At 45.9% G+C, this 18,543-nt stretch overlaps 1 protein-coding gene across 1 annotated transcript in view; it reads left to right on the top strand.

The window, feature by feature from the left end:
• The window catches only part of Ppp2r2b (protein phosphatase 2 regulatory subunit Bbeta), a 382,372-nt gene extending 376,300 nt beyond the window's left edge, over positions 1–6,072 (top strand). Inside the window, exons 9-10 of the mRNA XM_038330949.1 lie at positions 2,955–3,046; positions 5,793–6,072. Of these exons, the coding sequence (XP_038186877.1) occupies positions 2,955–3,046; positions 5,793–6,072 (372 nt within the window). The remainder of the gene's footprint in view (positions 1–2,954; positions 3,047–5,792) is intronic.
• The last annotated feature ends 12,471 nt before the right edge of the window (positions 6,073–18,543 follow it).

Here is an 18,543-nt window from a genome sequence, read left to right as displayed (position 1 = left end):
CAGGGACTACTGCAGTAGGGTTGCAGGGTTCTTGTGGAGACTTTGCCCTGGGAGTCATCATGTTTCCACACTGGTATCCAGGCATCTGAGTTTGGGATGACTGTAATTCTAGGTGCTGGTTTCTGGTCCTGTCTTTTTTTGGGTAGTGTGTTCCTTGATTTCTGTTGCCTTCTCTGGTTCTTAGGACAGTGTCCTTAGGCTGTGTGTTGCCTGGTATAGAATGTTTCTGTGATCCCACTAGGTGTAGTCACTGGGGGTTCCAGGTACAATGATTTTCTAGGTATTAAGAGCTGACCCTTAGCAATAGGAATAGGCTAGAAAGGGGGTCCACAGGAAGGAGAAAGCAAGGTGTTTCACCAGTATCTGCTTTACTGCCTTTTAATGGGGGCAGAAAGTGAGACCAGACCATAGCAGGTGTTCTGCTACAGAGCTGGGGCTGAGACTGGGGGATTGGATTTGGAGGAGAAGAGAAAGAAGGGAAGATCTGCAGTTAGCCTACCTGTTTCCCTGGGAGGTGTGGCCTATGGCTTCCCAGGGAATCCCCAAGTTGTGTGACCTGGGACCAAAGGGTGAGTTGGGGGAAGGGAGGATGCGGTGGGAAGAGGTCTACTTGATCCTCTGGAGATCTGAGAGGAAGGGCAGGCTGCAGCAGATGATTTGCTACAGAGCTGGGGATGAGACTGGGGCAGGGTTTGGAAGAGAGGAGGGTGAGGTGAAGATCTGCAGTTAGCCTACCTGCTTTTCTGCCGATTAATTTTTATATAAAGGCATAATATTAGGATAGCAATACCTGCTTGGCTTGCTTCCTGGCTCCATTTATTTGGAATACTTTTCTCTATTCTTTCTCTGTAGACCTGCATATCTTTAAAGTTGCATTTCTTATAGACAGAAAGATTGATTGCTTCTGTTTTCTAATCCATTTAGCCAAAGTGTCTTTTAATTGAAATATTAGGGTCATTAATATTTAAGTTATCGTTGAAAGGTTTGTGTTAATTATAGTCAGTTTGTGTGTGTGTGTGTGTGTGTGTTTTATTTTGCTCTTTGTGTTCTTAATCATACTTCATTTTTCAGTAATTATAACTTCATTTTCTCTCTAGAGTCATTTGGCTATTCTTATTCCTCAGAGGACTGGCTTAGTGGGCTTCAATTCTTTTAGTTTATATGTATCATAGGAAGTTTTCATCTCTCTCTCTCAACTATAGATGATAGTTTGGCCGGGTCCAGTCATCAAAGTTAGCCTCCATTGCCATTTTGAATTTGAAGTTCATGGCTCTTCTGACTTTCGAGGCTTCTATCAGCTATTATTCTGATAGATTGTCTTTTGTAAATTATTTCTGGGGTTTTTATTCTCTTGCAACTTTCATTGTCTTTCTTTGTGCTATAAACTTAGTGTTTTATCTATGTTATATCATGGGGAGCTCTTCTTCTGTTGCTGTTCTGTGTTTCCTGTATCTATATGGATGTGTCTTTCCTTAGGGGAGATTTTCTTCTATAAGCTTTAAGGTCTGGTCTGTGCCAACAACGTGAGATTCTTCTCCCTCATCTATGCCTATAGTTCAAAGATTTGATCTTTTCATAGTGTCCCACAGTTCTTGTATAGTCCTTTTCTGTGTGAATTTTAATCTTTCATGTTCTTTATTTGTGTGATCTAATTCCTCTACTTTAATCTTTGAGACCTGATATTTTTTCTCTATCTAAAAGGCTTTCCCCCTGAGTTTTCTAATTGAGAGCCTGAATATTTTTTTCACCTCTACCTTCGTTTTAGCTTGAGTTATCAGTGTTTCTCTTTCATTAAGGGATTCAGTTTTCAAATCCAGGGCTTTCTCTGCCTCCTCAGAAGAACTACAGCAGCCCCTCCTGCCCAACCAGTTATCTCATACTCAGCCAAGAGGTCAGGAACGTTCTTTGACTCAGTTTTCTGCTCCACCCCGCAGGGTTGCTCTGTGTCCTATCAAAAGATCCCAGACCCCATCTAAATGTTAGCTGCTGCCCTTGCCCTAGTCTGAGCGATCATCAGTGAAGCGAAAGCCAGACTCTTGCCCTTGGCCTTCCGCTCTTAGCCTTCACTGGAACACACACACTTGGTGGCCCTTTCTGTGATATCTCTTGCCCTTGGCCATGCGTGCTTACCCTTCATTGGAACACACAGATGTGGCGGCCCTTCCTGTGATGTCCTTCTTCCCCTTGCTCACGATCTGCTTACTCTCCATTGGTCTGTCACACTCCTTCCTGGACTTGTACCTGTGGCCCTCTGCGCATGCTCTTCCCTAAGGTCCAAAAGCCTCTCCTCCAGATGCCATTCAGACTCATTCACTCTCCACAGAAGCCATGTGTTAGCTCATCACATGTAACCTTGCACCCTCATCCTACAAAAAATAATGTCCCTCGTCTCTCAATGCCCTTCTCCACACTTCCATGCTCTGTGATTTTAGCACTGTCCAAAACTTCTCATGGATCTATTCCATTCTATGGTCTCTTCCCCAGTGCTCTGCCTCAAGCCCAGAGCAGACTTGTAATGAGTAGCCGTGTATCAAAAGCCTAAATGAATACTAGTCTCTAACACCTAATGACCTTAATCCAATCCCCAGAACCCACATCTAAGTGGAAAGAGAAACCCAATTCTACAAAACTGTCCTCTGCCTGCCACACCTGTGCACGCACACATCGTGCAGGCATACCCCAGCCAACAATAATAAAAACAAAACATAATACTACCACTTACGGACTCCTGCATTATGCCACTATCTACACAAGCAACCTTCTTCAGTCCACATTGACATGAGAGAAGCTCACTGATGCAGGCTTTCCTCCTAGAGACAGGGCCCTGAGCCTGCATTCAGTGCAGAGCCACCTGCTGCAGTGCCAAAGGGCTGAACAGCTCACGTCACCGCAGCAGTGTTTACGGAACTCCGCCCCTCTTATGCTGATGCCATGTTCTTGATGTTTCCTTTCAGGTTCATGACTACCTCCGCAGCAAGTTGTGCTCCCTCTACGAAAATGACTGCATTTTTGATAAATTTGAATGTGTATGGAATGGGTCAGACAGGTAAGAAACATTTGTGTTTGGGCTGAGAGTCTTTCCTTGAGGAGCCTTTGGACGATTTGCCCTAAATGGGGTGCATCCAAACAGAGTTCAGTGAGGACCCCAAGACCTGGCCAGGATACATTATACAGGCCACGAACTGGAGTCTGTGGCCAAGCCTGTAAAGAGAAGGATGCGGTGAGGCCCCAAGTTAGTTTCCAGCCTGGTGCAGATGACAGTTTAGTGTCAACAAGAAAATGGTGTCTTTGACATACAAGGCACCCGAAAGCGAGGGCCAGATGCCTACGCAAGACCCCTGGTAAGACACCAGGAAATCCTCTCCTGCATAACTCTGGTTACTAGACCTATCCCCTGGAAGCTGCTAGAGCAGACCTGACTGAAGGCTGTAGTGCTTCATTAACAGAATTCGAGCCAATCTCATTTATCACATTCCTTCAGAGTGATTTATTAGTGTTTTAAGGCCCTTGATTTCTACAATACTTCATATTACCTCCCAATAGTTCATTTTCAGTCTGACAAGTACAGATGATTCTCTGACTAGCTGTAAACTAGATGCAGGCTGTTGGGGCTCACTTAGCTCCTTGATGAAGGTGGCTTAGCGTTCAATAGCATGGGACTTTTGCACAGCAGGCCATTCTGCGATTCCAGCTTCAAGTCAGTGCCGTGGTCTCTGACTATCTCGCCCCCTTCCCAAACCACCACCGAATCTTCTTCTGTAGCATTCAGCTGAACGAGATGTAGTAAACATGTAGTGAAGGACCCGTGTTGCAACTATCCAGTTTATCACAGGATAAGAGAGCAAAGCAACTAAACCATATGAACCAGAGTCCCCAGGGAAAGAAGTCAGCCCGTTCCTTTACCGCTTAGTCATTGTTAGTTGATAGAATTCACACAACTATTGTTATTCCATTTCTCCCCTCATTAACATAGATTCATAACCAATGACAACTAGGTGTCTATGCACAAGACATTTTTTTACACATGTCTTCTAATCCCAGCCACAATCCAGCAGGGTTGTTTCCATCATCTCCATTTCCCAGTTGAGGAAGTGAAAAGTTGGGGAATCAGAGAACTGGTGCGATAGCCCAAACTCAAACATTGGCAAGCAGTAATTGCGGCTTCGAGTCCTAAGATCAGTTCTTCCATATCAAAACTGGGAATTTTGTTTAGGGTTCGGATAAAGTTAAGATATTTAAGGCTAAAACATATTCTTTCTGACTTGCCTAAAAGTAAGCTAGATCTTGATAGAGAAGTGAACATCAGTGTCCCAGAAGCTGCAGAATCAAGTGGCTAGGTACTTACACCCTGTGGCCTTGCACACGTGCATTCTGTGTTTGTCACACTCGTTGTCAGTGTGCACACCTTCATCTCCCCCGAAACTCCCTTGCATGAGCTACTGGAAGCTGTGCTTGTGGAGGTAGAGCCCCTTGTATCCGTATCCCCATGACAGTTCACTGGAGCACCCAGACAGATAGATACCCCTTTATCCATAGCATCCCTTTATTTGGCCAGTGAAACAAAACTCAACCTTTGATTAATATGCAGTTGACAAAGTTCCCAAAGCAAGCCAGCCTTACCAGTTTATATTTTCCTCCACCAAAACACAGATGACACTAGGCATTCCTTTCCAAACACAATCTGTCAGCCACCATGAGATGGTACACACGGGGTACAGGCGGCACCCCATATCTCCCCACTGCCTGTCACCTATCTGAAATGCCAGCTTTAAAGATTCAGTACCCTGCTGCTGGAAGGTCTTCGGCCTTCGCTACTCTCCCACTCAATCATAGACATCCCCGAGGACAGAAAGACTGCAAAAACAATGCTTTCCTCCAAATTTAGATTTAGGGTGGTCAAATCTGTTTATGGTCTCTCCGGGTAAGATCATGGCATCCATTTTCTGGACACATTTTCTGAAGCATCAGATTATAGAGCTGGGTCCTAAAAGGAGAGAGGCCACCCTGTGGTGGTCGCTGCTTCAGTACTGACAAGCTAAGTTCCCTGAGCTCAGACAGCCCAGAAATTCTAAGACAACAATTGTGTGTCAAACCTGGAAAATAGTTTGCTGGTTCCATGTGTTCCTGCTTAGACCTCCTCATTGTGGCCTCCTGTCTTGGGGTTTCTGGTGCTGTAAAGAGACACCACAGCCATAGCAATTCTTTATAAAGGGAAACATTTATCTGAGGTGGTAGCATACAGTTTCAGAGGTTCAGTCCATTATCATCATGGTTGGGAGGCAAACATGGTGCTGGAGAATTCTACATCTTGATCCAAAGGCACCAGGAAGTAAACTGTGACACTGGACTACTGGAATCTTGAGCATATATGAGACCTCAAAGCCCACCTCCACAGTGACACACCTCCTCTAAGACCATACCTGCTCCAACAAGGTCACACCTCCTAAAAGTGCCACTCCTTTGTGGGGGGCATTTTCTTTCACACCACTGCACCTTACACTAGTGGAAAGTCAATAACCCTAGAATCATAACAACTGGACCATATTAGTGACCCAAGAACAAAAAATCTCTATGGAATAAAAATAAGAAATACTGATGGTTTTCTCAACCTAAGCCCAGTCAAAGAGCTTGAAACTTTTCATGACGCAAAAAGACGTCAGTGCTCCCAGTTTAACCCTCTGGCCCCTGGAAGTTGAGATGTCCATGCTAAGCCTCCTTGGCTCCTGAAAGGTGCTCTGGGGATGTCTTGCCACCCTTCTCTCTGTCATACTCATCTCCCCTCTCCCTTGCAGTGTCATCATGACCGGCTCCTACAACAACTTCTTCAGGATGTTCGACCGCAACACCAAGCGTGATGTGACGCTTGAGGCCTCGAGGGAAAACAGCAAACCCCGGGCTATCCTCAAACCCCGAAAAGTGTGTGTCGGGGGCAAGCGAAGAAAAGACGAGATCAGTGTGGACAGTCTGGACTTTAGCAAAAAGATCCTGCATACAGCTTGGCATCCTTCAGAAAACATTATAGCAGTGGCGGCTACAAATAACTTATATATATTCCAGGACAAGGTTAACTAGGAGGACAAGCTATTACTTAGTCTCACATACTGAATACTAGTCAAACGAGTTTTTAAATGTTTCTTTGGGTCTTCATTTGATGCATTGCGTTTCATTTCCCTATGCATAAAACAATTGGAATAGGATTAAAAAGGAGTTCAATGTTCCCAGCTCCCCAATTCTAAGAAACTTTTGTCCAACTCGGTAGGCTCAGGCCACTTCTATTTAGAACCGAGAGCTGCCAACTGGCACTAATTCTCCCATAGTCGACTTGAATTTCTGATGCATTCACTCATTGCCCAGTTTTCTCTGGTGGGTTCCGTGTTTTGTTTCTAGGTGTCTGCTGCGATAAAAATGAGATTGTCTGTAGTATTTAAGGCGAAGAGATAAGGTTTTTTTTTAATTAAGCAATTCCATTTGTTTGAAAAAAATCAACAAAAAATAAACACTGTTTACTCTTAGAGAGTTTCTCTTTGTGAAAAATCAGGCCTAGCCAGTATATATCTCCCATGCCTTCCCACCCATTTCCTTTTAAACAGTTCCATTGAAGCCAGAGACTTATTTCATGAGGCTGAGAAAGCGGTACCCAATGGGAAGGGAAGGGGCATCATGACACTGCTTTCTCTTTGGGTAAATGCCATAGAAACAGCCTGGGAATGTAATGGCCAAAGCACCACAAACACTTTAGGGAACTCAGAGAAAATCCTTTCTCCACGGGGCTTCCCAGAGTTTGCTTGGCAAGGCCGGCTGAGACCAGATCCCTTCCATTGCTTGTTACTCTTGCTTTTATTTTTGTTTCTTTTTAAATGGCTCCATCTAATCCCTGCCTCCATGGTCCTTGGCTCTTTCCCTTCAGCCTCCGCCAGAGGATTTGCCCATTGACTTCACAAGGCTGTGCCCCGGTTGCTTGGTATCAGGAGGTCTCAATGAAGCAGTGGGGCATAACAGCAGCAGCCCCCCAAGAAAGGCTGGCCTGTTCTTGTGGGTTTATCCCTCCTGAGCAACCCCTCCTCTTCTCCAGAAACAGGCATCCATCAGTCCTCACTGTGTCTAAAACAAAGGCCGTAATGATGCTGGTTTGTAAACCTAAGCACACATCTCTGAGCTCACTTCAAACTCACCAAACTAGAAAAATAGACTTAAGAGCTCCCTCCCTCCTTACAAACAACAATGAGATGGGGGCTGTGAGGGGAGGGGGAATGGGCTCGGGACACAAACCATCATCGCTGCCTTGGCCTTGTGTTCAAGTCACATTTCCTTACACTTAGCTTCCTCCAAGAACTAACTGTCATGAAACATCAATTCTGACCAACAGTATTCCCTTTCATCATTAATCACAGTGGCTGGTTCATCCTTATCTTGTGATGACACAATGCACCACTTATGAAAAGCCACTTCCATAAGCAAGTTCAAAAGTAAAGCATTTATACACTCAGAGAGGAAGCGTAGAAGGTGCTTGAGTATGTCCAAAAAGTGGGACCTGGGCTTCTACTTGTTGTTCTGTTTTAACACATCTACCCCCATTTTCATCTGGTAGACAGGAAATAACTTGAGATGGGAGACTTTCACTACAAAAGAAATTCTTCTTCCATTTCTAGATTTGTTAAAACTCCCAATATTTTAATTCGCTTTGGAGGACAAAAAAAATAGAAGCATCATGTTGACTCAATTTCTAAGCTGTTGCCTATATGCTAACGGCTTTGTGGAGTGGAAATCACTATTTACTTAAGTCATAATGATTTTGTAAGATACATCCCAATTTCAGGAGCCTTAAAACACAAGCCTTTGCCTCTCCACGCAGCGGGCACATTAGGATGACGATGTGACTTTCCTAATGTTTCTCAAGTTCTCTGCAATGCCAGCTGCACCCGGGGCATCTTTCAGGGCCACGAAGAAAGTTCCTAGGAAGGAAAGTGGCTCCGTGAGACTTTCCTTGATGGGAAATTCCTCCAGCTCCCGAAAGGACATCAACGGGTGGGGAGCACAAGTCACAGATGTTTGCCATCTTCTTGTCCTGCTCCCAACTCCTGGGGATCCCCCTCCTCTGAGTATGCCAGGTGGGGTGTGTACCAATCATTTATAGCAAATTGAACACTAGCCTTCCTTTGTACTCTTGTTCATTACACATGTTTCTTAGTCACCTTTCTTCAGAAGCATGCTATTCTCCTCCAGAGGACAAACATCCCTGAAATGTTGCTCTGCTCTGCTGGTGTTTCTTTCAAACAGAAGCTGCATTAACTGTTCATATGTGAAACATGTATGCACACCCCTCCTGTGTCACTTTGTGAGCCACCAAAGGTGGGCTTACTAAGTCCAAATAGCTGGCACGGTGGTTCTCCACCGATGGGTCAGGACCCCTTTGGGAGTCAAACAATGACCCTTTCACAGGGGTCAGTAAGTCCATCAGAGAACACAGATATTTCCATTATGATTCGTAATCGTAGCAAAGTTACAGTTATGAAGTAGCAATGAAAATAATTGTATTGTTGGGGGGTCACCACACCATGAGGAACTGTATTAAGTGGTTGCACTATAGGAAGGTTGAGGACCACCAAGCAAGCATGACATCCATACCCTCGGAGGCATTAGTATATCTCGATGGTTTGCACATAATAGAGATATCATTGCTCCCCAAAACATATACATGAACAGTTCGGTTCTGATCATCATTATGAAGCTCACAGGCTCACTGAAGTCTGTGGGCTTCAACTACAAGCCCTCACACTGTCTAACAAACTCCATACAGAGCGCAGCCTGTGATCTGGAGGTGGGTTAGGGACGTGCAAATGAGTTAGAGCACAGGGCCACCAGACTCCGCCTTGCACATGAAAGGGAACCTCAGACAAACCGCCAAAAAGACAAACACAGGAAAGGATGTCACTAGAGCAAGCCCTCAGGTGCCACTAACCACCATCTGTCACCACTTGCTGGATCTTTACCAGATACTGAGAAGTGACTCCTTTTCATCTCCTTGAGCCCCAGGTAAGCTTTACTTAGCCAACCCAAATGACCTGAAAACCAACCTGCTTTACTTTGAACAGTTTGGCTCCAAGGACCCTGAACTAGATGAAGTAAGCGCCATCAGATTACGGCTGGAGGGCATCAGTTCGATTAAGTAAAATGGAAGGCACACCTTCCTGTACTTAAGGCAGCCATGATTTCTTATCCAAAGGAGGAAGAAAAATCACAAAAAATAAGAGTGACATAAGCCAGCAACAAGGAGCAGCGTGCTGGATAGACAGGCAGTGGGGACTTGCTTGTTTCTTAACCGCTTCAGGCCAGACTCCTGCCGCCCTTCCTCTTCTGCTGCTTAAAGCACAACAGACCAGCCACACCAGCCACGCCCCCTAAGGATTATGAGAGTGCTTTGCATGCTCACTTTGTCGCCTCCTCCCTCCACACACCATTGAATCCCACTTTGCAAATGGAGAATGACAGATTGTCCTCCTAGGCAAAGAGATCACCAGTGATAGATGGATCCTGGACTCCAACTCGGTATGTCTGACTGAAACCAAGCTGTTAAAATCCTGGGTCAGCTACAGACAAAGCTAACATTAACCAGCACTTCTCATGTGCCAGGCTCTACGAATTACACATGCATTGCCCAGTGGCGGTGGTGCACACCTTTAAACCCAGCACTTGGGAGGCAGAGGCAAGTAAGTTTGAGGCCAGCCTAGTCTATAAGAGCTAGTTCCAGAACAGATAGGACTGTTGCACAGAACAATCCTGTCTCCAAAAAAAAAAAAAAAGAAAAGAAAGAAAAGAAAAGAAATGGTATTTCTGTGGCTAAATGTATCTGGACAGATTTGTTTACACCAATATCATTATAATCATGATCAATGTGTTACATTAGGACTTAAGAACGACCACGGGGGCGGGGGGGGGAGGAAGAGAATGAACACAGTGTCAGGACAACCACAATGGCACCTGGCCAGAAGAATCTGTCAACTCCTATAACCCTATGGGTTATGGGTAATGTGAGTCACCTTAGACCCATATACTGCTGTGTAGCGAGTAACTGAACTGTTACAGTAGAGGAAGCAAACGACAACGTTTACACAATTCACAAAAGACAAAACCAGGATGCTTGGTCTATGTTCGCATCCCCATCCTGCACTATATAGAAAGAGAAAGTATTGATTGGAAAGTCAGTCCTAACCATGAGCCACCATCATCACCAACATCACCAACATCAGAGGTAGCCTGACAGCTTGTGAGTGGAAATCAGGAACCAGCTCTCAGGCAAAAGGATGGAGGTACTGAGACAGGCAAGACCCTGCCTCTGCTGGAGGTCACAAGCATGTAGGAGTTCTGAACACATCATCAGTGCATTTATATAAAGGCAAAGCAGTGTGAAGGACGCACAGGAACTACAGAGGGATGGATGATTAAAGTGGTAAGAAAAAGCTTACTCAGAATCTTTGACACCTAAGCAGCATTTTGAGGCATGCCACCCAGCACCCAAACACGGTACAGCGCTTCAAATAGATGGAACCCCACAGAGAAGCTGAAGCGAGAGTGAGCGTGGTGTGGCATGGGAGCAAGATGCCAAGCTAACACTCACTCCCCTTGTGCTACTAGAAATGCATTTTCAGTTCCCCAGAGCTAACCCGCCCCTCATGGCTTTCACTCATCCAGTAACAATGTTATAACTGCTACTTGGGTTTGAACCTAGAGCCTCACACAGGCCACCCAAGCACTCCACCACTAAACTACCATGCCCCTAGTCCCAGTTACAAATATTTCTCAAGCTCCACATCCAAGTATTTAAACATAACAGATGGAGAAAAAAGAAAAGCTGTACTTACCGAGCAGTCTCCATGTGACTATGAAAATCACCGCAGTCCCTCATGGGTAGAAATGCATTGCCGTGGTAGACTCAAAGGCTTGCATGACAGCCCAGAGACTAATCCAAGTCCGCCCTCCTCCAGATCCTGTATCTCTTCCTCCACAGTGATGGGTGATGCGTAGAGACCTTGGCTTGTCCGTTCTCACCAATGAGGAGACTCAGAAACGGGCCACACTGTGAGCAAATACCAGGGCATGACCAGGAATAAGTGCAAAGTCCATACACTCTGTGGGGTCTCCAACCTCCAGCTCTGACCCCAATATTGATTATCCCCACCCTACCCCAGTTCAGATCTGCCACATTAGATAAACTGCTGGGGCAGACCCAGCCGGGCCCATCACGTCTGCCTTCTCCTGACTTAACAGACCAAAGGCAGTAATTGTTGTGGGGCCAGAATAGCCACTGCTAGCCATTCACCTTGTCACCAGCCCCTCTAAGTCACCCTTGGTATTCTTGGGTAGGCAGAGCCTACTGAAGTCCCCCATGGCCACCATCTCTGACACCCCTAGATAGGTGCGTTTCTCCCAAAATGAACCTTAAGAGGAAAACTCAGAGGCCTCTGGGACCAGCCATCAGTGTGGCATTTTCTTGCCTTAGTTGGGTCATGATTTGCCCTTCCAGCCAGAATGTTGTGGGACTCAATTTGTGGGTGTAAAGAATCTCAGACACTGGAGTTGAAAGATGTCTGCTTCAATGGCAAAAAAAAAAAAAAAAAGACATTTTGGAACTCTGAGCAGTCACTCATTCAGTAAGTCTTTAATAGCTGATCAAACAACATCTGACAAACATGTGCCAGGCTGATCTGTAAGACAGTAGGGATGAGCCAGGTCTACATACAACCTGTAGCACACAGGAAGGGACAACCTCACAGGCAACAGTGGCAGCTCAAGGTCTTGGCTAAGCACCCCCGGGGGCAAGCCCACCAGCCTCTCTGCCTGCCTGCCTCCTTAGAAGAAACCAGATCTCTACTACTGAAAAGCTGAACGACCGTGACAAATGATGTCATTGTGCCCCAGGCCCTTACTAATAATAAACTGTGCCCTGTAAATTCAGTGTAAAAACTGAAAGATCTGGTACCCTACAAGCTCACAGAAGGGTGCCTGGCCCACAGAGCCCACAGAGGCACTGTGTGAACGTGTATTGGTATGTTTCCGTTAGAACTACAAAGAACCACACCTGCCCTGCTGGGCAGAGCAGGTACAGGACCACCTCAATCAAAGAGAGGAACAGCACAGGAGGCAATTCCTCAGGTGAAACCTAAAAGACAAATGGGAGTGAGTCGTCCAGGTAGAGAGAAAATAATATTTCAGGCTTCAGGGTAGAACGTGCAGGCAAAACAACATGTGGGTATTTAAGGAATTTACCATGCTCCAGGGAAGCTGACTAGAAGAGGCAAGGGACAGACAGTCCTGAGGGGTGCGGGACACAATGAGAAAATAATACTTGACCTCATTTGGGGTCACCCTTGGGGCCTGTCTGAAACTAGTCCAGGAGCAACTAACCTGAGGAATTCCAGCTTCCAACCTAACTTAGCAAGTAGTTATTATCCAGTCCCGGGGGATACACGAATGGCCTCAGCTGGACTGTCACCTCCTCAAAAAGGCCTTTCCCTGACTCTGTAAGTTCCATACGAATGAGATATTGCTTAGTCCACTCTTGATCCTCAGAGCAATGTTCTGCACAGCCTAGATGCTCAATAATGTTTGTTGAGTGCATCGGCACACACAGAAGTCAGCACAAGCTCTTGCCCTTAGGAAGATCACAAGACAAACAGTGGCTGCTGAGTGAGGGGAACTCGACATACGGAGGTCCAAACAGCACCAAAGGATTGCTCAGAGGACTCGGGGGATTAAAAAGGAAATCTGAGAGTCAGTGAGCCAAGATGCATTAAGAGCAAGCAAGCAAGCTCAGAGTCATGTTGGTTAACAGAACACATGTGCCCGGGGCCTGATGCATTACCCTCCCTGCAGCTGTTAGCCTTCTGGGACCCCGCAAAGCATGCAGAAAGGTTGACAGCCTACAATCAATACCGTGTTCACTGACGCAGGAAGCAGTATTATCGCATCCAAGATATGGCTCCCCCACACACACACATCCTGGCTGCAGCACTAAATATTCCCCATAACGAGGCTATGGGGTGACAAGAATGATTATTCTTTAAAAAGGGGAGACAAACCTTGCCTGGGACATTCCTAAGGGAAAGCAGTCCGGTTCCCTAAGGAAATCTCTTGGGGCTGAGCAGCCGCTTGGCCAGGCAAGGCGGGCAGGCAGGGGAGATGACTGGAACGCTCATTTGCCTAAGTGTCCTCGGTGCAGAGGGGACTTTCTGGATGCAATGGAAGGAACGGAAGGTTGTAAATTAGAGAGGAGGTCGGTGATATATTGATAAGGATGGCGAAGGGTAGATGCTGGATTTTGTTCTATATATTCAAGTCACACCAAGAAAAAAATGAAAAATTGAAAAAAAAAACCTGAATATCCCCCAGTATAGCTTTCTTACCTCTGGTTCTCTGGTTATGGCACAACCAGAAGTCATATTTTCTCTAAGCCATTGGTTTCCAACCCCAAACACAAGTTGCTTATGAACAGTCAGAAAGCAACAAATGAGTACAACTGCATGTTAAACACAACCCATTTCTCAATGAAGCAAAATGGGTTCTATACATACAACACAGATCTGCTAGTAAACACACTGATGGGCTAGAGCCCAGCTCAGTGGCCTACCACATGCCCAGCATGCACAAAACCCTGGGTTCATTCCCAATATCAAATGCACACACACATGCACACATGCGCACACACGCACACACAAGACAATAATACAAAGGTGGTATGGTGATTAATCTAAGGATGTGGCGCAGGGATAAAGCGGTTGCCTCGCATGCACAAAGCCCCAGGTTCGCATCCCCAGGACGTGAACAAACACACCATGCAGTGGTGTAATCACGTCTCTCGGATTCTCACAGGAGGAGGGCAGGGGCGGGAGACCAGAGCTGTGTCCTCTTGTCAGTGGGACACTACTGAACGACAGCTCCACTTTCCATCCCCTCATGTCCTGCCTGTCGAGATGAGAGGCAGAAGTTTTCATTCATTCATTTATGATGGTTGTTGGTGACAGAGTGCCCCGAAATGCTAAGATGAACACATCCATTGGTTATTAGATAAATGTCACCGTAGCTGTTTGTCCATCACAGAGGAAGAAACTTCCAAGGCAACCTGACTTTCCTCAAGTACAGAAAGTGTGTCCCATCGCGGGGTGGAACTTGGCTCTGAGCAGCTCTTCCCTCCAGCCAGCACAGGGATGGTTAACCCACCCCATCACTCCCGTGTGTCCCAGGAGAGACTCTGGGGACCATCCAACATGAACAGTGATTACAGCTTCCCCTCATTCTCCAGCATGAAACAAATTCTTCTTGCCACGACACTACACACATGTATGCACACACACTACATGCCCAAATGGTCTCAACACCACATTAACAGACCCTTGGAGGATCCCGTCTGAATTCATTATCTTCCCTATAGCCATGGAGGACGCTTCCCGATAGCTTAGGGACAGAGCCTGAAAACAGAGGCTGTAAAGCTTTTATTATCTTTTATATCAGGACTGAGGCTCCATTTACAAATTAAATCTCCACTGGGTTGGTTGATAGTAAGATTATATGACTCTACATAAGACTGTTATGACTGTCTTTTTATGTGCTCGCTACGGCATAACTGCCTGGGTGAGGAGCGATAATTGCAGATTACTGTTTTTGGAGACGTTTCAACTCAGACACTTTCATGACCAAAAAGATAGTGCCGATTTCCCACAGCTACAAAGAGACGTATTCCAAGGTGGGGCTAGAAACCACGTCTTACGGACTCTGAAGGTGCATTTTATTGCATCATATGGATGTCATTTTTCACACTCCCATCTTCCCAAACTAATGGATCTACTCGAACCCAGGCTGAAATTCTTAATGTTAGCTGGCACAGGTGGGCACACTGAATTGATTAACCACACTAAGTATCATTAACAACAAGATTTAATACTGTGAACTGTTTTGTCTTCTTAAAAATCTCTTCTCCAGGTGCCCAAACTGGCCTTACCCTGTAATCAGATTGATGACTATCTTAATTGTCATCATAGAACCTTCATCTAGCCTCTGATGGAAACAGATGCAGAGACCCACAGCTAGGCCCTGGGCTGAACTCCTAGATCTAGTCATAGAGAGGGAGGAGCAATAATATGAGCAAATGGGTCAAAACCATGATGGGAAAACCCACAAAAAGAGCTGGCCTGAGCTACTGGGAGCTCACTGACTCCAGACTAACAACCGGGGAACCTGCATAGGACCAAACTAGGCCCTCTGAATGTGGGTGACAGTTGTGTGACTTGGGTAGTCTGTAGGTCCCCTGGCAGTGGAACCAGGATTTATCCTAGTGCATGAACTGACTTTTTGGAGCCCATTCCCTGTGGAGAGATACCTTGCTCAGCCTAGATACGGGTGGGGAGTAGCCTTGGTCCTGCCTCAAAGTGATGTGCCAGACTTTGTTGACTCCCCATGGGAGGCCTTACCCTAAGGGGAGGGAGAGTAGGGGGAAAGGTGAGAGGAGCTGGAGGAAGAAAAGGAGTGGGAACTGGGGTTGGTATGTAAAATGGAAAAAAAAGATTACTTAAAAAGAAATTTAAGTTAAAAAAAAATAATTTCCTCTCCAATTACTTCATAGCTTCGATGCCTCGGCATGAACTAGAGAGATCACAAGGCCCTGGCCTCAGAGAATCTAGACTGATAGGAGGTGTCATCCCAAATAGGCCCGTTAAAAGCTGCATGGTAAACACAGAGATACAGAGGTTGCTGTGGGTTTGCTGTGTGAGGACATCCCCTCTTCTGAAGGAGGGGAAAGAGGGTTAAGTCCAAAAGAATGGCGACGGTCACCTAGGTATGAAAACATGAGAACCGCGAGTTGTCTGGGAGCTGGAAGGGGAGCATCCCTGTGAAGCTGGGCTCCCGTGCTGCTGAGAGAGCAAGAGTGGACTGCAGAGAACTGTCTAGACTTCAGACTCACAGCAGGCTACGGAACGCTCCCAGAAGATGGGAACGGAGTATTGACCTAGCTGGTATTGCATTTTTGAGGTTCTCTCTGGCAACTGTTTAAATGAGACATGTGAAGGGAACAAGATTGGAGAGTACTTAGGAAAATGTTGAAGTGGCTGTTCAGCAACACTATTCCCGGGGAGACATGAACAAACATTTAGTCACCCCAGATAAGGGAACTGATGACAGACAAAGGACAAAGGCCCCCAAAGTCCAACATGGTGAACCTGTGAGTTTTACTGGGATTTCTTCCCAGAATTTGGTTGAGGAATAAGATACAAAAGCATAGATGACTCAGAGAGCTCTGTCACCAAAGCCCACTCCAGCACGGGTGACAGTTCACCAAAGTGGGAAAGCTGAAGGGCCCAGCCAGCAGGCAGATCAGCAGGATAGAGACTGCCCTTTCTGGTGGGTCAGTTGGTCTAGTCCTCTTCCAGGCAGGTCAGCCCATCGCTTCTTGTTGGCCCTTACGCTTCTCTCTGCTTCGTCCAGGCTGCTGGATCTCAGCTTTTTCCAAGTAGCAAAGCTGGTCTGAGAGTCTCCTTTCCAGCTTGGCTTGTCTGAGAGCGACTGTCAGCGTCTTTACTATTTACTCCCAGGAACCGAGGGTCCAGTGAATCTGGTCAGTTTCAGGAACATCCTGAAACTATTTTGAGTTCTTTGCTTTCTGTCTTAATGAACTTCCCTGCAGGATAGAATGTATCGAACTCAGAAGAAACTGCTGCACCTCAGGGGCCCAGGAGAAGGAAATGACAAACCCTGAACTAGGAATAAAGGGGAAAATGGAAAATCAATACAATAAATTGAAAGACTGGTTTCCTGTGAGCAACAAAAGAGAAGCTAACCAAAATGTTTTTGATGACAGCTATGTTGCTAAGCGAAGACTTTGGAATGAGGTAGAGAATGAGGAAGCAGGGAGGTATAGGGAAGGGAATCTTGGATGTTTGAGAAGCCAGGTGAGTCAGACTGAGGTGGGGAGAGAACTCTAGGTATGGAAATCAAAATGGCTATCGCCAAAGATGTCACTTGACCTGACAGAGAATCGGGCATTAGCTTGTGGTGGCCTCTGCAGTAGGATTACACAGGGGCCTGTAGCATGAACGTGTTGGCTGAGCCGAGGACCCTCATATGAAGGGGCCCATAGAGGAGGGGACCACACAAAGTAACAGCAGAGGGGCCCGCAGAAGTGCAAGACCCATGGGCAGTGGCACCAGATGAGAGAACATAACTCTTTCTATGAAAGGCAAGGTTCCTACAAATTATATTTTTTTCAAAGAAACCCAGAAAGAAAATAGTTAAGGGGCTTTATAGATGATGTCCAAAGTCAGTGAACTTGAGAAATGTGCTCCACTTGGTGATGAGGGAATTGTAAGGAGGGTAGAGCCATGTCATGGGGTTGTTGATGCAATGATACACAATGGCCAAAAAGAAAGTTGGAGAGGAAAGGGTTTATTTGGCTTATACTTCCCTATTGCTGTTCACCACTAAATACGGTCTGGACAGGAACTCAAACATGGCAGAATCCTAGAGCAGGAGTTGATGCAGAGGCCATGGGGTGGGGGGCTGCTTTCTGGTTTGCTCCTTTTAATGAGATATTCAAAGAGTAAACACTAATAACCACATGACAGTCAATACTAGGCTGGTTTGAGATTTCCTCTGCCAACAGAATTAATCCAAAACTCTTTACTTTAGCCTCAGGCAGACTTTTCAGACAAGGGCAAAAGCCGCCATATTCTTTGCCAAAATATCACAAAAACAGTCTGTGGGCCACATACTAAAATTCTTCTCCTCTGAAACTCTTGAGTCGGGCCCCCACAGTTCAAATCACCCTCAGCACCACTGTCTTCCATGTTCCCATGATGGCCCATTAAGCAGCACTTAAAGCATTCAACTGCTTTGCTAATCCAAAATCCAAAAGTCACAGTCCTCCAAACAAAAACATAGCCAGGCCTATCACTGTAATATGCCAGTCCCTGGTACCAACTTCTGTCTTAGGATTTTATTTATTGCTGTGAAGAGACACCATGACCATGGCAACTCTTATAAAGGAAAACATTCAACAGGGGCTTGCTTACATTTTCTGAGGTTTAGTCTATTATCATCATGGCAAGAAGCATGGTGGTATGCAGACAGACATGGTGCTGGAGAAGCAACTGAGAGTTCCACATCTTGATCTGCAGACAGAAATAATAGTACCAGGGAAAGAGACCAACCGCTACACGGAGGCAGGAAAGAGATGAGGCAGCTGTCACTATCGACATTCGGTATCAGTTCTGAAGGGTTTACTCTGTGCTAGGCACTGCTAAATGCCGCAAAAACCATTCCAGCAAACCTATAAAACAGTGCTGCTAGTCATTCTACAGGTTCAGGAGGATTCATAGCTTGCCCAAGATAACAGTTGAGATGGCAGAAAGACAGGATGCAAATTTAATGTCTTACTCCTAAACCCTTAACAACCCAGAGAGAACTCAGAAACAAAAAGGCAGACCTCAAAAACATGTGAGTATTCCAGGATAGTCCATCTCTGTCGGCCTCGATTCCATTTCCAAAAGACCAGGGAAA

This window comes from Arvicola amphibius, chromosome 5, assembly GCF_903992535.2.
Source record: "Arvicola amphibius chromosome 5, mArvAmp1.2, whole genome shotgun sequence".
NCBI classification, from domain to species: domain Eukaryota; kingdom Metazoa; phylum Chordata; class Mammalia; order Rodentia; family Cricetidae; genus Arvicola; species Arvicola amphibius.
Note: the sequence above shows the minus strand (reverse complement) of the source record. Positions and strands in the feature narration are given on the sequence as shown.